This window comes from Oenanthe melanoleuca, chromosome 17 (genome assembly GCF_029582105.1).
Source record: "Oenanthe melanoleuca isolate GR-GAL-2019-014 chromosome 17, OMel1.0, whole genome shotgun sequence".
NCBI lineage: Eukaryota > Metazoa > Chordata > Aves > Passeriformes > Muscicapidae > Oenanthe > Oenanthe melanoleuca.
Genome location: NC_079350.1, coordinates 8,008,688 through 8,032,840, shown reverse-complemented (window position 1 = coordinate 8,032,840; position 24,153 = coordinate 8,008,688). Strand labels below are relative to the sequence as shown.

Genomic DNA, 24,153 nt, shown 5'->3' with positions numbered 1-24,153 from the left:
CCTGCCATGGGCAGGGACACCTCCCACTGTCCCAGGCTGCTCCAGCCCCAGTGTCCAGCCTGGCCTTGGGCACTGCCAGGGATCCAGGGGCAGCCACAGCTGCTCTGGGCACCCTGTGCCAGCCCTGCCCACCTCAGAGGGAAGAATTTCTTCCCAATATTCCTTCTAACCTTGACCTCTGCCATGTCTGAAGCCATTCCCCCTTGTCCTGTTATTCCCAGCCCATTCCAGCTCTCTTGGAGCCCCTTTAGGTACAGAAAGTGCCCTGGAACTTTCTCTACTCCAGGCTGAACAAGCTCTCTGAGCCTGTTTCCACAGGACAGCAAGAGCCCCTCATTTAGGATGGTCTAGCTGGGAGAAACATCCTCTTACCCACCTCTTACTCACTCTGAAGCCCAATCATGTTACTGCTCACACAGACATGCCCCATGACAAATGTGGGGGGCAAAATTAGAAGGAAAGATGATGAAGACCCAAAGCCAATTTGTGGGCACCCTGAAATAACTTGATTTTGGTACTGTTCTGGGAGCACTTCTCTCTGAGACATAACATTAGTCACTTTCATTTGGAGAAATTTCAGTGCATAGCAAAAATATCTCAGGCTCAGTAATGAGGCAAGAAATCGTGCTTACGTAGCTGAGCAAGTAACATCACTCAACTTTCCTGTCCTTGTGGTGGATGAAAAATGATTGGAGAATAAATTAATCCTAATAAATGCAGGACTCTGATCAGGCATACAAAACCAGCAATGTGTCTGCAGGATGAGCAATTGATGAAGTCATTGCTTCAAAGGTGCCTTGATGCAATTAGTCACCTGTAAAACATGCAGCAGAGGAGAAAATCCCACTCCTTTTGTTAAGGAGCAGGAAAATGCTCCGTGTGTCCAAGTGATTTATGAGATACAGTGCAGCAAAATTAGAGTGTGTGGCAATTAGGGTGGTTCTCCTGGAGATGAAAGGCTGGGGGGAGATGAGTGAAGGGATGGACAGGATGCACAAGGGCCAGATGGAGGCACAGTGCCAACACCACATTTCTGTGCTGTTGGTTTTTAACAGGGATTATTTCCCCCTCTCACAAATCGTTGTGGGGGGGAAAATCAGGCTGCACATGTAAAATTGGTGCCACTGAGGATGAACCAAGTCATTAATCACTGGCGTGAGTATCCGTTAATTAGAGCTGCTGGGAGTCACAGGAGCAAGAGTCAAAGGCTCTAACTGGATTATGGATAGATCTGGATTGTTTTATGACTGATATTTATTAGCAGATAAAAAGGAACCTATCCTGTGCTTGAGGATGAGCACAGGGGCAGGGAAGGAGGTATTTCCCATCCCAACCCTGCTGCCCAGCTCCTGCACCCACTGCAGTGTGTGCCCACCACTGACCATTTAGAAGAGGAAAACTGATAAATCTCACCAACTCCACTGTTCAGATTGGGAAACTGAGGAGCTCAGCAGTAATGGCCAAAAATCACGTGTGGACTCTTCACTGGCTCTTCTGGATTTAGAGTCCACACGTGATTTTTGGCCTCAATTTCCTAATCTGAACAATGGAGTTGGTGAGATTTATTGACTTGCACAGGTGACAGAACAGGATAAAGGAAAGCCAGGTATTATCTGTGACACTGTACAAGCTCTCCTCTCACAGCACAGCCTGCACTGCCCTCCTGAGTGTGCCACAAAGGGGGTGGTGGGGAATGGGGTCCCCCAGCCACACCTCAACATTCCCTGACTCCACCTTCACCCCAGGCAGGTGTTCAGGAAGGGAGCCTCACCCAGCTGCCCTGGCTCCATGGGTATCTCTGGAGCTGAAATCCAGCTCTTCCCAGTGTGGGAACCATCATACTGGGAAGGTGCTAGGGCAGCCCAGCCAAGGATGGCAGAATGACTGTGGGAGCCTGGCTGCTCTGTGGGAAGAGCCACTGCCATGCTCCAGCTCCAGTGAGGTTTTTCCTATCCCAGCCTCACCCTGTTTCATCAGGGTGAGTCATCAGACCACCATGGAAAGCCTCAGGATCTTGCTTCTGCAGTCGTGATCAGAAACATCCTTTATTAAATTAATGACCATCCCCTATCTGTCATCTCACTGTTAATAAAAAGAAAAGAGAGCTGGAAGGAGTGTTGCAGACTAGTGCCTGGAGCCAGGCTTGTTTGAGCAGAATTTGTGTCCAGCAACTTTGCAGAGCTGATCCCAAACGGGAGGAGAAGAGAGCAGGAACAGGAGAGGGTTTTAACCCACAGAACCAACAGCTCTGCAGCACAAATACTCACTTCTCACTTCTCAGGTTGCTCTCACTTCTCCAGGACACCTCAGGATGCACTTCAGTGCAGGGTTCCTCACCAGTACAGCTCTAAAACACTGACTTGGCCACAGGGACTAGCTCATCTCACTGGCTCTGACTAGATCAACATGACACCCTCCCTCAAATACATCTCTCAGATGGCACAGAGGGGCACATGCACTTCAGTGCTCACTAAATGATCCCTCTGGGGTGCATCAACCCCTTCCCCACTCCTGGCACTACATGGGGGAGCAAGGAGGAAGAACTTTATTTTATCCAAACAACAGCACTTCAGAGTACAAAGGTTTTTCTATCCCAATGACAGCCATTAAAAAAAAACCACCCTCTCTCCTGTGAATGAGCCCCAGCAGCAGCAGGTCAGCAGCACCCACCCCTCCCTTCTCCAAAGGAGGGGTCATGGTCCTGTCCTCTGGAAGAGCAGGATTACAGGGGTGGGAAGAGTTCACAGAGAGTCGCTCCCAGCAAAGCCCAAGTCAACCTGATGCTGAGATAAGGCTGTTCCTTGACCTCACTATGCAGGCCCCATCAGTGGGAACCCAGCAGGGGAATGCTGCAGAGTATCCACCCTATCCCCCATAACCCAAACTAGCCAGAGCAGTATTTCCTATTATGTCTCCATAACCTAATCTGACCCCCTCTAGGGTCTCCAGATTAATATCTGGGAAACCTCACAAGTCCAATCACCCAATTACTGGGAGGAAAGGCTTATCCTATCCAAACAGCACGAAATGTAACCTAGACCCAGCTGCCTCCTCACTTCTAAGAGCCAGACCTGAATCCCTGGCAAGCTGAACAAACTGGGAAAGGGTCACGGGGGAGATGGGGAGGGTCTCTCTTGTATCATATGAAACCTGCAGGAGGAGCAGATATTTTAATTGGTAAATCCCCTGACTCAGGTTTAATCCCTCTCCATTTTTGCTGAACTTCTCTCACACTGGAGCAACATGGGGAATAGAGGACAGGCCCCACCTTGAGGCACTGCCCAACAGGAGGAGGCCCCATCATTTTGGTGAGCAGAGAGCAATGGTTCTCAGGGCACACAGTGCACCCAGCCCAGCCTGGGAGAGGCAGGGGGCAAGGGCTGGTGCCACTGAACAGGGATGTGCCTGAGAAATGTGAGGGTTAGAGCAGAGCTGATGCTGGCACAGAGGAGGCACCAGACACAACCACAGCCCAACTGCAACATCCCCAGAGCACCTCCTGTGCTGGGGCTCAGAGGTTTCAAACAGGACAGTATAGTCTGTTCCAAAGCAGTCTTTCTGCCTTTTTTGATCTCCTTTCTATCCTTATTTCCTTCCAGAGAAGCGTGGAGGGACCCTGGCTAACTTTTTGGATTGTGTTTCAGCCACCTGACAGCCCTGAATGCTTGGGAAACCTCAACTGCAGCCAGAGGACTGGAAAGCAGATTCCCCATCCCATTCAGGATACCATCCCAGGCTTTGTTAGAATGAGAGCAATATGCAAAATCTCCAGGAAGATCCTACCCTGGCAGAGGATCTCGGTCTGGGCGTCATTCAGAGCCCATCCAAAGGGAAGACCTAGAGTCTTTGCTCAGTGAGAATGCCCAAGTTTCCTCCCAGAGCAGGTTGTGTTGCATCCACAGATGCCCCAGAGCCTGTATTTTCCACACAGCTTAGGGCTGCATTGCCAAGCACCAGCTTTGCAAACACAGACTGAGCTTCCCTCCAAATTCCAGCCACAATTTATTGATTAAAAAAGCCTGTCTAGTCAATAAAGGCTCCTATGAAAAAGTTCCACTGCTGTGCACTCACATGCCGTGATCCATCTGGCTGTGTTAGCAGCCTTGGCTTTTGATGCTTTCTGACAGGATGGATTTGTGGCCTTGACTTTTCCAGATCAGGAGAAACTTAATCCTAGAGGATAAAATTACAGACTAGTAAAAAAACTCCACGACTGGCCTCATTAACTGCCATGTAAGAAGTTCAGAGGCTTCTTAGCTAGAAGGCAGCATCTACAGCTGTCCTTGAGGGAGAGGCAGCTCTGAGCAGACAGCACAAAGCCCTTGGCAAACACAGTGCTCCTGAAGTGCATGACACACTCGTGGCACCAGCCAGGCTGCTCCATCCTCTGCAGACAGCAGCAAAAGGGCAGACGGTCCCAGGTCTCCACCTATAAAGTGATTTGGGAGAAAGCAAAGATAATGCCCAGCTCTGGCCAAAAGGTGTCTGGGCAGATAAAAATAAAAAACCCTGGAACAACCATATGGAAATGTGAATTAATTAAATTTTTCAGCAACTGACTCAACCCTAATTGAGAGTTGAGAACCCTCCACCTCCCTTCTGCTTTCCAGGATACAAAAATGACACTGGTAGGTGGAAATAACTACAGCTGTCCCAGGGAGAGAGAAATCAGAGCTTCACAGTGAGGGTAATGGCCAAAATTAAGCACTTGCTTGGTGCTATTACACAACACATCCCAGGAAGCAGCTTCCAAAAACCTGACCTTCACTTCAAAGGCTTCTTTTTGAATCATCTTTCCTTCTGCTAACAAGTGAAGTGGATTCAGCACTCAAGAAGGGCACTCTGGGTGCTGAAAACATCTTAACCCATGTGTTAGCTGCAGAAGAGGCAGGGCCAATGCTCAAGCATCACCCAGCTCCTGGCTGGAGCCCAAGCCCCTACAGCTTCCTAAGGGCAGTGTCCACCCCTCCTGCTGCTCTCTGTGCTGGCCAGTTTGTCAGTCAGCACTCTGAAAGGTGATTTTAAGGCTGCTCCTCTTCTCTTCTCTTCTCTTCTCTTCTCTTCTCTTCTCTTCTCTTCTCTTCTCTTCTCTTCTCTTCTCTTCTCTTCTCTTCTCTTCTCTTCTCTTCTCTTCTCTCCTCTCCTCTCCTCTCCTCTCCTCTCCTCTCCTCTCCTCTCCTCTCCTCTCCTCTCCTCTCCTCTCCTCTCCTCTCCTCTCCTCTCCTCTCCTCTCCTCTCCTCTCCTCTCCTCTCCTCTCCTCTCCTCTCCTCTCCTCTCCTCTCCTCTCCTCTCCTCTCCTCTCCTCTCCTCTCCTCTCCTCTCCTCTCCTCTCCTCTCCTCTCCTCTCCTCTCCTCTCCCTCTTCTCCCAGCCTACCCCAGGTTTTCACAGGGCAGCAGCAGCACAGCTTGCACACAACAGGGTGTCTGAAGGAGCTGGTTGCCATAGCTATTTCCATACATCCCCAGCCATCCAGACACATCACAACTGTGAAGTTATAAATAAGACACTCCCAAGCCTCAATTCAGAGCACAGTTTGCAAGTGTACAAAACACTCAGCCTTCTGAGTTGACCTCTTTTGCTTTCTTTTATAGAAATTATGCTGTGCACAGGCTCCTCTGCAGAGCAGTTCTGCTCCAGAGCAGTCTGTAATGCATGGTGATGTGCACAGGTTTTATAGAGCCCCACTCTCCACTCCTGCCCACCTCCCTGCCCTGTCTGTTGTCCAGATACGCTCCCAGGTTACCTGCTGGTTCTGCCCACACCACAGCCCTGTGTATGGAGGGTCCCAGTGCAGCAGAAGGCTCTGAGCCAGCTGCCAGACTCTGCATCCTCCTGCTCTGAGCTCTCCAACAGGCTCACTCAGCAGGCTGTGTTCCTGTTCTCCTCTCTTTGAGGATTACAGGCTGTTCTGGATGAGGGTTACTTATGAACATGGTCAAAAAGACTCCAGAGCAGCCAGCATCCCTTGATATCAGAGTTAAAGCCTGGGAGTCCCTGCTGAGATCTCACCTGTCCTGCTTGGACATGACATCCCAAACTGAGTGCTGTACAGAAGCAGGTGAGCTGTTCACCTGTTTGTTGAATACTTTGTTCAGCCAATACCCCACAACGTCCCCAGCTACCCCATTCAGCTGTCAGTGCACACAGAGCTGTGAAGTATCACAGCAAAGGTGCAAAACCACAGTGTGGGAGCCAGCACAGAGCAGGACAGAAGATGAAGGGCTGGGAGAGGGGAGAGCCTCCTAATCCTTCTGTGATTTGCCATCAGCAGCACAGAGCCAGCAGTGCATTGGGACAACACCTCACTGACACTCACTGCCACCCTCAGCCACAGGGACAGCAAGTGATGCTTTGTTTCTCTGCATCTCCCCTGGTTGTACCCACTGTGATACTGAAGCACAGGCAGGAAGAGGTGGATTCATGCCCAAGGACACAGCTCTTGCAGGTGCTGTGCTCAGGTCCAGCTCTGCTCACCCCAGTGGCAAAAGGCTGGGAGGTGCAGACTGGCTCAGTGGTCAGCCTGAGGGTCCTGATGGAGCAGTGACCACAGGACAGGGCACAAGCTGGGGATGCAGGACCTGCACCTGCCTCTGCCCCCATGCTCAGGCTCTCATGCTGATATTATTCACAGCTCTTGTGACCTCAGGGAAGCAATTTTTTCTTTGTCTTGTTTTGTCCCCTCCATTTGCAGATTAAGGGAGAGTCCATTCCTACATCAGTGTGCAAGGTCTGACTTATCACCAGCAAAGTTCTTTGAGATATCCTTAAACCACCCCCTCCTGAGGCTCCTCACTGTGCCTGGTGCAAGCACGTGGCAGCCCCCACAAGCCCCAAAAAATGGGTGTTCAGAGTCCCAGCAGCAACAGAGAGTGGGCACAAGGGGAAGAAAACTGCACCAAGGAGAGAATCTTGAGAAAGGGACTGAGAACATCACAGCCACAACACAGCCACCACCCCAGGAGCAACACAGCCCAACCCACAAACCCCAATCCACCACACAGCCAAGCCCAGCCCTTCCTCCTCCCCCAGCCATCCCCCAAAATGTTCTAAAAACACATTCAAAGTGTTTTTTTTTTACTTCTAAACCTTGCATTACACAAACTCACAGCAGCCTGCCCAAATGCAGGTGGGTCTGACCTCCCAGGTGGGCCCCAGAGAAGGTCCAGGTGGTGTTAAACCAGGCATAGGTCTGCCTGCTCCCTCCTGAGCATTTCACCCTTCAGCTTTCAGTCAAGGCCTCCCAGCTTAGCCCCCCAGCTCCCAGCCCTAAAACCAGGGCAAGGATCCTGTCTCCCAGCACAGGTTAGGAGATGCTGCACTCCCCATGCAGGGCTGGCTCAGGCAAGGGGGGCTCAGCTGGCCCAGGAGACCTCCTAAGCCAAAGCCACAACAAGAAGTGGTGACAGCCCAGGTGCCATGTCTGGCAGATGCAGGGACACAGCCCTGCATAGAGAATGGAGACATGAAAAGCACTTTGCACCACAGCCATGCTATCCCCTCATCCCTCCCCCTCATCCCCTTTGGAGCTTCTTAACTTCACAAACCTTCCTCCAGAGGAGTGTTGGAGTGACAGAAAACATTTTTCCAAGCCTAATATCAGTTCCAGATGTTCACAGCCATTTCAGTTTGTACCTCACCCTGTAAAACACATTTCTCCCTCTCCCTCTCTCAAGTGCAGCCTGCTTGGTCCATGACATAATGCACTGGCAGGCTGGGCCATGCACACACACACACACACACACACACACGCCCTCTCAGAGCCCATGTTCAAACAAAGAGCATCACTCAACTACAAAGCCCTTGCACACATGGAGTTATGACTAATTTCCACAAGTTTTAATAAACAGTTTGGGATGTAATTGCTCTCCGTCCTCTCGGCTCGCTCCTGTTGAAAGCGTGGTTTATTTCACACACCAGTTCACCTCCTCTCTGCCTCACATGGGCCAAGGGCTGTGTTTTTCCAAGCACCAGTAACAAGCCTCTTAAAAAACCTCATTCAGCCCAGGGCAACCCAGCCATGCAGGCTCCTGGCTCCCTTGGCCCTGTCCTGCAGCAGCCCAGTCTCACTGGAGCCCTGCAGGGAGCAGGGGACCCACGTTATGTCTCCATAACCAACCTCAAAACTCCCTCCTGACTCTGCTCCACAAATGTTTTCTGGCTCAAGGGAATGGTTACATCTTCCACTTGCAGAAGGAGTTTTGCAAGGAGACACTGGAGGGTTTTGAGGGCCAGGAGGAAGGCAGAAGGCAGGTGAGGCTGGAATCAGCTACCACCTAGTTTGCCACAGGAATGAAGAACAGGTTGGCAGAGTTCTAGCCCCTGTCAGTCCTAGGAATCCCAATATGAAAGGGCTACAATTTGCAATGCAGCAAACAAAACCACTGTCCAAGTACAAATAACTCATTGAAACTCAAGAGTTGCATGGGATGAGTGGCAGCATCCTCAAGAGCCCTACAACCTTGCCAGATCCTCCCAGCCCAGAGCTGGCCTGCTCTGTAAATACCTGTGATGTGCCTCTCAGCAATGGGAACAACCTGTTCCTCCCTGCCAGCAGCTGGGAGACTGATGGGGAAGGGAGATCTGCCCATATCCATCAAAAGCCATCCAAATTTCATATCCCACACTCCCCTCCCAATGATTCCCCCTCTGAGGCTGAGTTAATTTTTTTGTGGATGCTGCTCAGATGGGGGAAGCTGTGGTGCAGTGGGGTGGGTGGATTATGGTAGTCAGGGGATATCCAGGGCAGGATTTTGGCTGTACAGAGCTGTAGCAGTCAGCACCTCTGCAAACCTACACAAGGTATTTGCAGGAATCAAGTCATCTGGCATTAGGGGCCTGTAGGGTAAGAAAGGAATGAAGGCAGGAATGTTGTTTGGTTATAAACAACACAAGAAAAAAAAAAAAAAAAAAAAGGAGAGATTTAGGATTGGATTTTCTCTTTAATTGTTAATAGGGTCATTCTGTCCCAAACAGTCCCCCAGAGCAGGCAGAGGGGAGGGAAGCTCCCCACAATGAATTCAACTGCCTGTCAAACACATGGCAGTCATAAAAGGAAAATAATAATAATAACCTGTATTTCCTACTCTGGCTGCCAGGCAAAGATCCAGCCACTTCAAAGGAGAAGCCCCATGTTTCCCTGGTCTGGCCTCACCTGACTGATGTGTGAGCAATCTGGAATCCCCATCCAAAACAAAGCCCCTCCTTTGGTGGCTTGTTTTCATTCTCCATTACTGCAAGGTGCCCCTCCAAGATAAAGAACAAACCTTCTTCCATGCTGTGAACCCAGAGACATAACCCAGGGTCCATGGCCACACTGGGCAGCTTTGGGAAGGGATGCTGGCAACATGTAGGAGAAAGGTCCCATGGGATGGGAACTGGTGTATGATCCAGGGACCTCCTGCAGGTTTCCTGTTTGTGGAGACCCCTGCTCCTTCTCACAGGGGTCTCCACAAACAGCTGGACCCCCCTAGCAGGAGGAGAGCACACTCAGCAGAGACAGGCCAACTCTTGTAGCACACTGGTTTTGGATATGGTGGATCAATGCTGCAGAAGCAGAATAGATGGGCTTGAGGTGAACAGAGAGGATGGAAACTTCCCTGTGGCTGTGAGGTCTAAGTGATCCTCCTGAGCCTGTCTTCCCAACAGGGAAACACAGTGAAACATCTTGCCAGGGTGTCCTGGGAGCCCAGGCTAGTGTGCACGTGGACTGTGAGGTTCTGCACTCCAGCACCAGCCCTGTCCCAGGTAAATCTCTGCTTTGGCCAACAATCCAGCTGCCCCTGACAACTCTTGTGAGCTTCTTCAAAAAACTACATCCACAATCCTCAAGCAAAAAGCAGTAGGTTCTGCCTGGCTTTCCCTGAAGCATTGCCATCACTCAGGGTCTCAAGTCCTATTTTCTGAAATCAATCATTGATTCACCCAAATTAAGTCCCATCCTTTACAGCCCTCTGCCTTGTCCAGCAGCTCCTGGAGCATGCATTGAGTTGCTGACAAAGCCTTTTTAAGGTGTAGAACACTCAGTACAAGCCTGAGAACTAATCTCCAACTCAGGGAAGTTTCAGGTTCTCCTGGAGAGATATTGTGCTCTTTGAATGATCTCCCTAAATATTACAGGTTTTGAGTCCCTTTGATAGGTGTGCCAGACATCTGAAGATGCCCTTTCAAAGGTCACTCACTGGAACAAACCATTAAAGCCCTTGTGCTGTTGAGGGATGGCTTTCCCCCTACAACCACCATCCTGTGGCATTTCAGACTGATCAGATCAACACTCACTCCAGAAACTCCAACTGACAGCTATCCAGTCCAAAAAAGGACCAATAATTTCTTTCTGCCTCACTGTGTTTTGGTAATTCCCCTTCCCCTCAAATAGCCATGTCTGCAGAAGATTCCAGAAACCTCTCCTAAATGGAGTGGGTTTGATAGCTCATGTAACACCTTGGCTGTGTGTACCATTCTCCATCACAGCAGCTGCCCCCAGCCAGGTAGGGCACAAGAAACACCACCAGGAGCCCTGTGCACCACGAGGAGGTTGCCCTCGCTCACACCCACCTGTGTAAAGGTCTGTGTCCGTGTACTCATCCACCTTCTTGTGCTGCAGGACGTAGTCTGACACCTTGGTCCCGATGGCAGGCTGCACATCCAGCCACTCCAGGGACACCACGGTGCTGGAGGGCTCCACGCTGGGGGACAGCCGCAGCCTGGGCAGAGACAGGCAGAAAGCAAGGATGAGCTCCCTTTCTGGGGAGGAATCCACTTCTCTAAGCAGCAGGACCCCTAGAAAGGCCCACATTCACACATGTGGGTGTGCCCACAAAGCCCCAAGGACAGAGGTCACAGGAGCAGAGCAGGCTCCTGAGCATCAAAGAACTTCCAGCTGAAGTTCAGTTGAGTCCAGCCCAATGTATTGGCAGCCTCCCCTGCTCCTGGGGAGGGCAAGCTCATGCAACCCCAGATATCTCATCTAAAGGGAGAGATATTATGGTCTCTTCACTGTCTGGAACAGCTGCTGAACTTCAGCAAGGTAAGCAAAGACCAACACCCCAGGAGCACAACAAGAGAGGATCCAGGTTTTTGAAAGCCAGCAGGGCTGAGTCCACAGGAGGGGAGGGTCAGGTCTGCATTGCCAGCAAGCAAAGGTGAGGGAAGGAGAGAGGGGGAGAAGCAGCGTGAATTCACCCAGCTGCAAACCTCAGAGGGGTGTGGGAGAGAACCAGAGCGGGGCAGCTGTGCAGGAGCTCCTGCCCAGAGCAGCAACGTGGGCTGGGTTGAAGGCAGAGGAGCTGTGTGCTCCTGGCTGTGCTCATGCAGAGGCGTCCACTCCCTCTGCTCCGGGGTAGATGACAACACCAAGCACAGGGCCACGGAGAGTCTGGCTCCAAACACACAGCATGTTTGCTGGACTCGAGATGGGAAATGAATCCCCTCTGAGGATATTGGCTCACTGAGAAGGTGTTCTGCTCCTTGTGGCTCGCTGGAGCCAGTCTTCCTGCTTTCCCAGCTAATTCCCCATCAGTTTGCTCCTGATTTGCTCTCGCTCTGACAAGCCGCAATGAATTGCGCTGTAATTCCATTTCTTTCAACATTTGAAATCCCATTCTACAAGCCCTGCTAATCAGGTGATGAAAATCTATAAGGAAACCTTCCAGGGTCAGAGCCAGAGCCAGGATATCCTAAAGGCATCAGTCACACAGCGAGGAGGGCTGGACTGCAGCCCCCAGGCCCAAGGGTGCAGAAGGAGGTGCCCATGGGCTGAGACCCTGGGGATGGAGTGGTTCTGGGAGCTGTGCCCCACGGGAAGGGGCTGGTGCTGAGCAGAGGGCTCACAGGGATACGTACACAGGCGGAGGGAGAGGGCTGCAGTTCGGGAGTCCGTTCTCATCGAAGGCGTTGAGGTCGCACCTGCACCAGTCTTCGATAACATCACCTTTCCCAGAGCACCAGTATGAGCTCATCAGGGCTCCCTTGAAGGCCTGATGTGAGAACAAAAAGCGTGAACACGTGTGCTGAAGACTCAGTGAAATCTGGCCAGCGGCTGGGCTGCAGGGCTGAGCACTGGGGAAGAGCCCTGGGATCAGGAAATCCAGGATGGGCTGGGGGAGTGTGTCCTCCCCAGCTTTGCCACGGCCTCTGCACAGCCCTGGCCATGGCCCTCCACCTCCCTGGGCTTAACTCCCATGTACTGAGTGATGCTGGTTCACCCCTGAATGCTTTTGGAGTGGGGATGGGGATCTCCTGTGGGGGAGGACTGAGCTGCCTGAAGGAGCAAGAACCTAAAATCCCTCAGTGACAGTGAAGAGAATGCAGCTGGTACCTGCACACTGCTGCTGTGCTCAATGAAACTCTTCCACTCCTCCCTGTGCCCTTCTGCCCAGCTGCTTTTGTCCCCCAGAGAATAAAGTAAAGCCTACATTCCCAACAACACAGGCCCCTTCCATCCTTCTCACAGGTTTGTTACTCACACAAAGTGCCCTCCTGCAAGCAAACTGCTGCTTTATTCACTTGTCTAAGGAACACTCCCAAGCAAAACAGCAGTATCAGGAAGGAAAAAATAAAACCTGGAAAATACTTGCAGGATGTCCCCAGCATCCACCCTGACTGCTCCTAATAATACCAATGAATTTCTGGAATAATAGCTGTGGTTAGAATTGGCAAATCCCTCCAGGTCTACCCCCTCAGTGTCCCTGCTGTGCTCATCCCTCAGCTCAGGGTGCTCACTGTTGGTCCTCACACCACAGGATGGGGCTTCCCTCACCCCATACCCTGCTCTGGTTTGGACCACATGGATGCATGGTGGTTTCTCCCACTACCATTCACCAGCAATTAAACTTCCAGCATCATAAACATCTCTCCTTCTCACACGGAGCCAACATCCAACCCAAACCTGCAAAGCCACAATGCCCATCTAGAATAATCAGAACACCAGAACACCAGCTTTTGACCTTTCAAGAGGCACATTTGGAAGCTGAAACACCTCCACAGGTCCTCATCCACATGGAGCAGCCTTACTTGTGGCAGCACTGCTCCTGCCATGAAAAGCTGCCTGCAGAAGCTGGCCCTGGTGATATGACCTGTGCTGCAAGGGTACGCCTAGAAATAAAACTGTGCCCTCTCAGGAGGACAGGTACAGCTCAGGCTGCAGCTTTGAGCAGAACACTCTAGGAAAAGCACCATCCCAGGGAGGTTTCTGAAAGGAGGAGGTATAAATAGAGCCTGACGTCAGGGCTCCCATTGTCCAGGGTTTTGTCGCTCTCCCCAAACACCCCCAGCACCTTCAACCAGGCGTCTCAAGGCTCTTACATCTGCAAAATTTTCTGCTTCCAGGCATTTACAAAATGGGACTGTTCCAGATGGAAAAAATGGAAAAGAAAAAAACAAAAACCAAAAAAAACCAAGGAAGGAACGAACACGTGAAGGAAAGAAAATGTGACGTTATTTTACTCTGTTCTTTAGAAAGTAATTGAAGTGCTAGGCTGGAAAGGGCATCCAAAGTAATTGGAGAGAGGGATGAAGAGAGGAGCTTATCTGACACCCAGATAAATGGATGCAGACACACGTCTGCAGGGAGAGAGCAGTGGGTCTGTGCAGGGAAGGAGCAGCAAAGGATGTGTGCAGATGGATGGGGAAGCATGTGCTCTCCCCAGGAAGCAAGATAAATGCCTCTGCTGAGGGTACCTGTGTGCACAGACAGGTGCTGCAGGCAAGACAGATGTGGGTGATCCTGGAAGGGCTGCACTGTCACACTGATGCCACTGCTCCACTGTCCCCCAGCCCAACCCCTGTCACTCCACATCCCCTCCCTGTCCCCTAACCCAGCTCCTCCCTGCACATCCCCCACTTAGGGAAGAAACCCCACCTGCCCCATCCATGCCCTTTAGTAAATCCAGTAGTCAATTCCTTCTTTTCCTGTTTCCTGCTGTTAAGCACTAGCAGGATGAGCAATCCCCTGTGCTCTGCCTGCCCAGCCTCACATAAGTTTTAATTAGATCCTTCAGGTACCCAGCTGTCATCTGCCTTGTGTCACCCTTCACACAAACGAGGTTAGGGGATGGATGCTGTGCTCATTAGGGTGAGCACACCTCCACCCCCTCACCAGGTTACCAGGAGCACTGCTGCCCCTGCTGCTCCTGCCTCTGTCCTGACTCATGTCAGGCCAGGCTGGGAGAGCCAGGCAGCCAGAGCTCATCCCTGGCTTGTCCCTCTGTGCTGGCACTGGTGAGGCTACACCTTGGGTGCTGGGTCCAGTTCTGAGCCACTCAGGACAAGAAGGACATTGAGGGGCTGGAGTGTGTCCAGAGAAAGGAACAGAGCTGGAGAGTGAGTTATGTGAGGAGGGGCTGAGGGAGCTGGAAAGGGGCTCAGCTGGAGAAAAGGAGGCTCAGGGGGCCCTTGTGGCTCTGCACAACTCCCTGACAGGAGGGGACACTGGGGGGGTCAGGCTTTGCTCCAGGGAACAGGGACAGGAGGAGAGGGAACGGCCTCAGGCTGGGCCAGGGGAGCTCAGGCTGGACAGCAGCAGGAATTTCCCCATGGAAAGGGTGGTCAGGGATTGGAAGGGGCTGCTCAGGTAGGTGGTAGAGTCCCCATCCCTGGAGGTGTTCAAAAAACAACTGAATGAGGCACTGTGCTGTGGTGTCAAGGGGGTGATTGGTTAAAGGCTGGACTCAGTATTGGACATCTTTTGCAACCTAAATGATTCTGTGATTCTATGACTTCTCTTGCTTTCCAGTGGAATTTTGAGCCAGTGACTTCTGGGATTTTCCCATTGCTGCTGGGGAGTACGTGTTGAGGGGTGGGGAAGCATCAAGAGCAAGTTGATGGGGAGCAGAAATGGGTAAGATCACACAAAAGAAGGGAATGGCAGGTGCCACCCAAACAAGGAGCCCAGTGGCACCAGGAAGACCAAGAGTGATGGACAAGGATGCAGGGAAGGTGCTGAGATCCATCCCATGGGAAGCTGCAGCCTTTGGCAGAGCTTCAGGTGGGAATGAACGCGCAGGGACCTTCCTGATCTCTGGGGGCTGAGATCCACCTTCCCCTCCTGCCCTGGGCTGGGCTCTCACATCTCCTGTCCTTCCCTGCCGTGCTCAGAAACGTGCAGTGAGTGCTCTCCTCCCTGCCAGCAGACAGCACCTACACAAGTCCATCTCAAACATGACCACTTCCATTCTGGATGCTTCACCATGGTGCTCATGTTTTCACAAGCCCAAGAGGATCTGGAATCATGAAGGGCTTCCCAGGGGGGATTGATCTGCTGGGAATGGCAGTGGTCCCCAGTGCACTGTCCTGCACTCCCCAGGACCCCAGCGCCCCTCTGTGCCCTAAGGCAATTTTATCTCTTATTTAAAAGTATCCAAATTGTATTGTTTCCCTGTGAGTCAGCCCATTTAGTTTATGTCCTTCGGTGCCAGAGGGGAAATTTATGAGATGAGAAACTGGCTCGAAACGTTTATTTTCTAGATGACGAGTCATGCCATTAGATATATAGCTTTATGAATCATAGGAACAGCATCTAATTTGCTCTTAAAGGTATAATAGGTCTGATTCCCCACACCCATGCACACACATATATTGGATTGATAGTTCCCCCCTAGGATGGCTAGTTCATTTGTTTTGACACAAGCAAGACTTACAGGACCATAAAGTCCCATCTTACCATAAGCTAAGCCTATTCATAAAAAAAATATTAGGGAAACAAACGATCAGCTAAGCACATTTATCCTACACTCGATTGCATATGGATCTTTCTCCTGTTGTTATTTGTGCTCAGGGGGAGGCCATTTGGCCCCATTTTATAGCTGAGACATTCTGTAACAGAATAGAGAAGAACACTTCCTTTGTCCTCTGTTAGACCTGGCTGATGGAGAAAGAAGCATTAAGTTATTCCTGACTGTGGGTTTTCTATTGACATCCCAGGAGGGGAAAGTGAGAGGACATGAAGGAACCTTCCAGATCAGCGTTTGCAGGACTCAGCACACACCACAGGGCTGGTGTTTGCAGATGGGATACTGGAAAGAGCATGTGTTGGGAGCTTATCTGTGGATACCTGGTCTTCTCCATTGCTGACAGTGATATGGAAATATGGCTTACTGAGTCTAGGATGCACATCTCTCTTTCTGGAAAAATTAAAAAGGAAATACGGAGATAAAAAAAAACAACTACAGGTGAACACGTAGGCTGGACAGAGATGTGTTGCAGATAGAGGAGATGATCTGAAAGATGGAACTTAGGTTCATTTTGGATTTTGTACTGATTTCCCAGTCTCTGCTTGCTTTTTTGTTCTTCTCAGTGCAGAAGGAGAGAAGGAAGTGTGGCAGCAGGCTGAGCCATGCCAGCAGACAGGCTCCATCCCATGTCCAGGGACATGGCAGCAAACAGACACATCCTGTCCCTTCCTGAGCAGGATGGAGATGGGGCATGCACACCTTCCCTCGGGCACAGGCAGGGGCCACTGCAGGAGGATGAAGGCTCAAGAAGGGTTTTCACAGCTTGAACAGGATGCTACCATGATGGCAGGGTGGCTGGAGGAAGAGCCTTCCATGCCCTTCCAGCAATGCTCAGTGCTGCTTACAGGAGATAAATGTCACTCCTTAGTCTAGACACCTCTGGAATGGGGGAAGAAAAACAAAAAAGGGGAGGAAGGCTAAGGATTTCCCAGGCCAGAGACTCTTTCCAGGATCATGCAGCTCGTGTCCAAAAGGCTGCTCCAGGTTCTCAGCAAAGGAGGATGCAGTTTTGCTGTTGGCAGGTGATCTCACCCTGTGAGTTCACACCCTCCCTGCCTCCCCCCAGAGCAGCATCACCTGCCCTGCATCCTGCAGAGGGACACCAGCGGTGTGCTGGGAAGGTCAGGGTGCTGAAGGGACCCAGGGTGGGCAGCACCCTGGTTTCTGTTATTTAGGGGATGCAGGGAGTGGCAGAGGACACTAAAACCTGGCAGCAGGGAGATCAAAGCCCTGTGCTCTGCAGTGGGGAGCCAGCTCTGCTTTCACACCTCAGCACAAAGCTCCTCATTACAGCCAGACCCAGTGCCACAATGCAGCCATTCTTCCCCTGGACGTGGGCTGGAGCTGCAGCATGATGCTCCAGGGCCAGAGGAGGAGGACAAGGGCCAATTAGCAGGTATTAAAACAAAGCAACAACAAATAAAAATAAACATGCCCCAGACCAAACCAAAAAACTCACCTCAACCACAAAAACACTGTCCCCATTGGGCCAGGCTCCCTGTCAGCTTTGGCAGTGGAAAAAGAAATCCCTGCTCTGTCTCCCCAAGCCTTCAGGGCTGCTTTGGGGGAGCTGTGTGTCTGCTGTTGTCCTCCAGCAGCTCTGCCATTGGTGATAGATTGGGGTCAAACTGAGTCCATGGCCTCAGGGACACCTTTTACCCTGGCTACAAACACCCTGGGGACACTGGACAGTGGTGGCCATGCTCTGCTCTGCAGGAGACGGTTCCTTGGCAAGGAGTGGGGACAGAAGATGGGGAACTTTGCTCCAGCCTCAGTTGTCACCTGAGCTGGTGATGCCCAGCTGTCCCCAAGAGCCCTGCCAGGGTGCCAGCCATGCTCTGGGCTCCTGCTGAGGCCAGTGGGACCAGCAGCCCAGGATGTGCCCCCCAGCAAGCCCCCACACCGTGGGCTGGGCCGTGTGTGCCGGGAGGAGGCCATGGCTGCAGCAAATGCTGAGATTACTCAATTTTCGAATTAAAGCGCGGTCCTAGGGGTCTCCTAAAAATCCAGGCTCCACATCCATTTGTCTCCTTAAATACACACAGCAGGAGTTTGAGTCCATTTCCCAGTAGGAGTGAGATTGATCTCTCCTGCCTCCCTTCTCCACACCCCCCTCAGCACACCACCCTCTAAGCATTTCTGCAGCTGCTCCACAGAAGCTTGTTTCAGGTTTTTTGGTGGGGGGAAATGAACAGACCACGAGCAGGAGGGACCACACTGCCCAGCACACCTTGCCTTTTGTCCCCTGCACTGGCCACAGCTGCCCTGTGGCTCTGGAGATGCACACATGCATCCCTGTCAAGGATGCTCCTGGGAGGGGATGGAGAAGCAGGGCATTCCCTGCCTTCCTGTAAGGGGCAAGGATGCTTGCAGCTCCTGCAGATCATGCAGACCTGTGCTCTCACTCTCAGTCTGTGCCTCTGGGTGCACTCCAGGGCTGTGCTGGGCACTAAGAAAGAAGGTGCCCACCCCATGGGGAGAGGGCTGGCAGAAGCATGATTAAGGTGGAGGAGGGAAGTCACCATAACCTGGGGGGACCCAAAATGGGGTGAGGAGCAGCTCTTCTCTTTGACTCCAGGATGTTCCCTAAAGGGAAAGCACCTGGGGTCAGCACATCTCTCTCCTCTCCCACCACATGCACTGAACAGCATCCAGCCCTTGAGGTGCTGGGAGCATTTTGCCAGCAGAAAGCCCCAGCACAGACAGAAGCTCTTTGCTGCTGGGCCTGCCAGCCACTGATCTGGTGGAGGTTTCCTCCACAGCCCTGCAGTGGAGAATCTCCTGCAGCTTCATGTGGAGGGACCACGGTGGTCTCTGCAGCTCTGCAGAGCACAAAGGAACCAGAGGAGAGATGCTGGCATCGATCAAAACTGACCCAGCAGGACCCACAGAGCTCCAGAGAAGATGACAGCCAAGGTCACAGCTTCTCTGTCTCTGTACACCTTTGAACTCCCATGTGAGCACTCAGAGTGAGGAGCACTGGAGCTACAACAGCAACAATCCTAGAAAATACTTGGATTAGTGGATCCCACCAGTGACTGGGACTGGTGCAGACATTCAACAAAGCCCTTCAAAAACTGCTCAGACCTCTAAAACACCTTCACCCTGGCAAGCTCAGCACTGCCACAGTCCCCAGTCAGGCTGCAGTGACCTTAATGGTGCAAATTCTTTTACCTACTCTATTAAACCACAGGGGGAAGCAAAGAAATACAAGAAGGAAAAGAGGGGCCTGATACTTTTGCTGATACTGAGATTGTTTCTCCCCACTGCTGGGAGCAGGAGTCGTGCTGGAGCTGGGCTGGGAGAACAGATCTCAGAGCTGAGAGTTTCCTTGAGGACATTTCCTCTGGACAAATGCTCCCTGGACAGAAAAAGGCAAAACTCCTGGAGCCCTTTACATTTCAGGTCCTTGCTTCAAAGCAAGAAGAAAACAGCAATTCCCACTGACATGGAAATAAAGAGTTTTCTAACTCATTTCACATGGGCAAAGTAATATATTTTCACCTCATCTCCTGCTTGGAAATGGTCAGTTTTAGCTGAAATCAAACATGCACACAAAGAAATATCACAAATCAGCCCACAGCAGACACCCAGCATGGAAACTGAAACCCCAGCATTTAAGAGTCTGGCAAGGTCATCAGCAACTGAGAGCACGGCCTTGGACCGGGCTGTAGCTGTAAATTTTAAAATGTGCATAACTCACTGCACTAAGGCAGATGAAAAGACAAACCTATTAAAAAATACACATGCTGAAGAGGGCAAAATGTCTTTACCTGTGTTTGGCTTCATCTTTGCTGCTCAGCTTATACTGGAAAACTTTGAGCCGAGTTTACAGAAGTCAATATCCACCTTGTAAATGACCTTGTTATCTGTCTGTACAGCACTGTCTTTGTGGCCACATGCAAAGAGAACCATGTTTACAATTATTGCTTTTTTAACACTGCAGGAGAACTGGGATGTGCCTGCAGCTCCTCTAAGGTCAGCACTTGCTGTATTGATTGAGAATCATCTACACGAAGGGAGAAAAGCAGGCAATGGAGCACTCAGGATTGGAGATGCCAGACTTGGTTCAGCTCAGGCAAGTGAAAATCCTGTTTATGGCACAGGACAACACCACTTTGCAGTGCCTGGGACACCCCTGGCCTTCTGTTTGGTGCTGAAAATGGTTATTTCATCATCCAGATGATACATGAGATGCTCCTGGTGGCACATGCCCTGTGGGAGCCTCTCAGTGCACAGAACATGGTCACAGTTTTAATTTTTAGTGCTCTGGCTCTCTGCTGGGTCTTGGTTGACAGGCTGATGTCCCTGTGGTGGTGGCAGCTCCTTACCACCCCCAAATCCCTTTCTCTTTCATGGTAACCCTCCCTGATCACAGGGGAAAGCAAAGGAAAGATGATGCCCCTGCCCTCCCTGAGCATCCATCATGCTCGAGCTTGTGATACCACGAGAGGATGGGGACACCTTTTCACACAGGCAGCACTAACCCCACACCAAACCCTCCTCTCCAGGTTAGGGACATGGCCCCCATGAGCTGCACTTCCTCCAGAGAGGCAGCTACAGCTCTGCCCAGCCCAGGCTGCCTGGAAAAACCTCCAGTGCAGAGAACCAAGGCCTGTGCCAAGGTGGCAGCAAGTTCCTCAGCAGTGGTGGATTTCAGCCTTCAGGAACCAGGGTCTGTCCCTGCTTGTGGTGCCAAGGACAGCAAGAGAAGGAGAGGGAGAGAATAAAAATCCTGCAGGAGAGAGGCTGGTGGAGAGAAGGGGGAGAAACAAGCTGGGGTGAAGGAATGGAGGGAGCAGGACAGCCCATGAGATGTGAGCAAGAAGGGGAAAGTGATGGAGCTGATGCAACACAAGGGATTCATGCTGAGAGAAGAGGAATGACTAGGAAAGAGAAGTAGAGGTAGAGAAGGCAGAAAACACTCCCTGTGTCTGCAGGGGCAAGGATGGGGATGGTTTTGGATCGGTTGTAGGGAGGAAGGGGATGAGAGGGCTGTCAAGAGAAGCCTACAGCTGAAACAACCAGACCCAGCTAAGGAGGGGGTGGTAAGACAAGACAGCATGATCCCACCTGCTGCCCACTCCAGGATTTTGCACCGTGGATGGCACAAAGTGACCTGTCCTGGCATGTGCTGCTCACTGCCAGCTCCTCAGTGCCTGCTCTGGCAGCATCCCCCACCCTGCTGCCGCTCAGATCCCTGACCCTGTCACCTCTGATCCCATCCCTGCCCAGGGACAGCTTCCTGGGGTGAGGGGCAGCAGGCTCACCCAGGGACAGGCTCCCAGGGGATGCCCCTCCACCCCTGGGTGAGCAGGTGGAAGAGGAAGAGGAGGAGAGATGCAGGGAGCACAGCCCCAGGGAGCACTGGTGGGGTGTCTCTGGTTTGGTTGCTTTGTTGGGGCTGTGTTTGTTTGCTGGTTTTCCCAGCCTCAGCAGAAAGCACAATGCGGGCTGAGCTCCAGCTGCAGCTGATGGGGCCAGCCCTGGCTGGAGCCAGGGGAGCAGGGGAAGGAGGGAAGGAGGGAGGAAGGGAGGCTGCTGGTGGAACAGACTACAGCTCCCCAGGACAAGGAGGCGCCCCAAGCGAGCCCAGCAGTGCTGGCAGGACTGGGGGGACAAGGTGAGGAGGAGGAGAAGGAGGAAGAAGGGGGGAGTTTGCAGCCAAGCCCAGAGAGGCAGGGTGGCATTGCCACCTGGGCACAGGGCAATGCAGGGGACCTGGGGCTGAGCAGGGTCCTTGGAGATCCTTCAGATCCTGCTGAGCCCTTCACTGTTACCCCCTCCTTGCTGGCTAGCCCACCTCTTGTATCCCTAAAAGAATGTCTCTGTGCAGGTTGCTGTTGGGACACACACCCTTCTTGCCTGAAGGAAACCTGCTCCCCCACTGCTCTCCCTGTACCTGCAATGCCTCACCCCTCGCTCCAGGGAACCTGCAGAGGGCACTGAGCGGGCACAGAGGGGCTGTGGCAGGCTCACTCACCTCCCTGGTGTCGTTGTCCTGGATCAGAGCGTACAGAGGCACCACCCTGTTGATCTCCAGCAGCACGGGCGTGGGGCTGAGCTGCTCCTTGCCGGGGCGCCGGCACAGGTGGCAGGTGGAGGGGCAGCGCCCCTTCTCCTCGCAGTGGATCTCCACGCCCGAGATGAGGTGGTCATCGGACAGCATCTGAGCTGTCAGCAGCCCTGACAGGTACGTGATGAAGGGCATGGATTTCAGCTCCTTCTTGTTCCCAAGCTCAGTCGTCTCTGGTGAGGGAGAGGGAAGAAACCAAACGGTATTAAAGAAATGTCAGCACATGCCTCTTCCCAAAGCCAAACTGTGCTGCAGCCAGGATAAATGCAGCTGCTGAAGGTGTAGGCTAGGTGGGAGCAGGAAAAAAGAAGGAGAAAAACAGGACTTCCAGGTCACTGCTTGGAAGTGTGAGCTTTTCCAGACAAGCATGTCTAAACTGACAGGACTGATTGTTCTTCTCTTTTCTAACTTCTATTTTCTAACTGTTCTTCTTTTTTCTAACTTGCATATCCACTCTCTATGCTCCAGAATGAGACAAAATCACCTGAGTATATCTTTCCTGCCAAAGAGAAAGAGAATCCTTTGGGAATCAAAGGACCAGGCCAAGGAGGTGAATGCCCTTTATCCCCACCATAACACCAGCCCCCTCTAATCCTTGTGGTCCTCAGGTCACTCTTGTGGGTGACACTAATGTGTCCATGGCAATGAAATGGCTCCAAAGAGGCTGCAAAAGGAATACATGGAGGGATGGAGACCCTTGGCAGTGGGGAAAAGCAACTGTGAGAATAAGCTCACTGCATGGAGAAGAGACAGAGGCATTACCAAAACCAAAGTGCCAAGACTGCTGTCAGGAAACATTCAGGCCTTTGAAACCCACTGGGAAACCAGCTGGTGGTCTTGAGCACAAGGCAATAAATGTGGAGAACCTTTATTTTGTTCTGTGTTCATCCAAACACTTGCTAAGGCCAAGGGAAGTATCATGCTTGAGCACAGGAGACACAACTCCAATGTCTGTCCTGTACACTTCCATTTAAATTATTTGTCTATAGCTGGGCTGACCCAAGAAGGCCCAACTTTTATAACCTGGTGACAGACCTACAGAAGAAAAGGCTTTCTCCATCTTATGGCTGTTGCCTCTAGCAACAAATTCCCAGTCCTGAGGAGGAGTGGAAGAGGAGCAAGGGCTGTCTCAACACACTGGGCTTGCAGTGACATGCAGCTGATCTGGCAAGGCACAAGCCATGTGGAAATACAAGTAAACAGAATTCATTCATGACTCCCAGAGCCCTGGAGGGCAGGGACAGCCCTTCCCTGCTGTCTGGCTGTCAGGGAACGCTTCTGTGCTCAGGATCAAAACTGTCACAGGGAGAATGAGCAAATTCCAACCAAACCATGTTTTAGTGGAATAGAAGGGGAACAGTTGCTAAGATAAATTAAAACAAAGCTGTAGGGAGATGTTTCAACATCTAGGGAGACACTGGTGTACACAGACATGGGAAACAGGAGTTGGAGCTGCTTCTTGGAGAAATTATTTTCTAGAAGATCAGCTCCAGGCAACTTCAAGTCTCATGAGGGAAAGCCATGAATCCTTGAAAAACAGGGTGGCAGAGAAAAAATTATTTTATAGGGGAATACCATGAGCTTCTTCTCACTTGTGAATAAAAGTAGCATCTTCTAACATCACTAGTGCAGTACATGTAGAAGAGAAAAGAGATAATTGCACTCCTGGGCTGCAAAGCTTCTTCATCACAGCTGAAGCAGCTTTAGAGATCCTTCATGGAGAAGGAAGTTTTGGAGCCATGACTTAAGGGAGGACATGAACAGGGCTGGGAAGACAGTGTAATCAGTTCTCTCATGACTGGCAACAGGATATCAAACCCTCCTTCTGAATTATTTGCTTTACAGCTAAGAATTTTAGGTCACTATAATTCAACCAGAGGGAGCAAAGCCATTTCAGGAGCAGCAGTGCTCAGGTGGAGCTGCACTGGGGAAGGCCCAGGGCTCTGAAAATGAGGTAAGGTAGAAAACTGCAAGCAGGACAGCTCCCCTTCCCCAGCAGCCATGGGCTCAGTGACAGATTAACCACACAGCCAGGTGATTCATGGCAGACCTGTGAGCAGAGCACACCATGGCTGAGGTGGAATTGGCTGGCTGCAGTTAATCCTCCTTAGAACAGATCCCAGCTGCACTGGGGAAAAGGATTCCTTTGCAGACTGACAAAAATCCATGGTGCTCCCTTGTATCAGGGCTCTGGGTACAACTCCAAAGGAGGAAAATGAAATGGGACATAGTTTAGCAGAGGAAAACTGGCTTCATTGTCAAATTGCCAGCTCCCACCCAGACAAACACTTGGGTGTCATCAGCACTGGATAGCAATTCCTGGTAGCTTTTGTGGGATGGGTTTGGGGT

The 24,153-nt window shown here is 51.5% G+C and overlaps 1 protein-coding gene across 1 annotated transcript in view; it reads right to left on the bottom strand.

The window, feature by feature from the left end:
- Positions 1-24,153, bottom strand: part of ASTN2 (astrotactin 2) — a 309,920-nt gene that overhangs the window by 68,711 nt on the left and 217,056 nt on the right. Inside the window, exons 17-19 of the mRNA XM_056505281.1 lie at positions 21,712-21,977; positions 11,842-11,975; positions 10,555-10,703 (exon numbers count right to left, since the gene is read on the bottom strand). Of these exons, the coding sequence (XP_056361256.1) occupies positions 10,555-10,703; positions 11,842-11,975; positions 21,712-21,977 (549 nt within the window). The remainder of the gene's footprint in view (positions 1-10,554; positions 10,704-11,841; positions 11,976-21,711; positions 21,978-24,153) is intronic.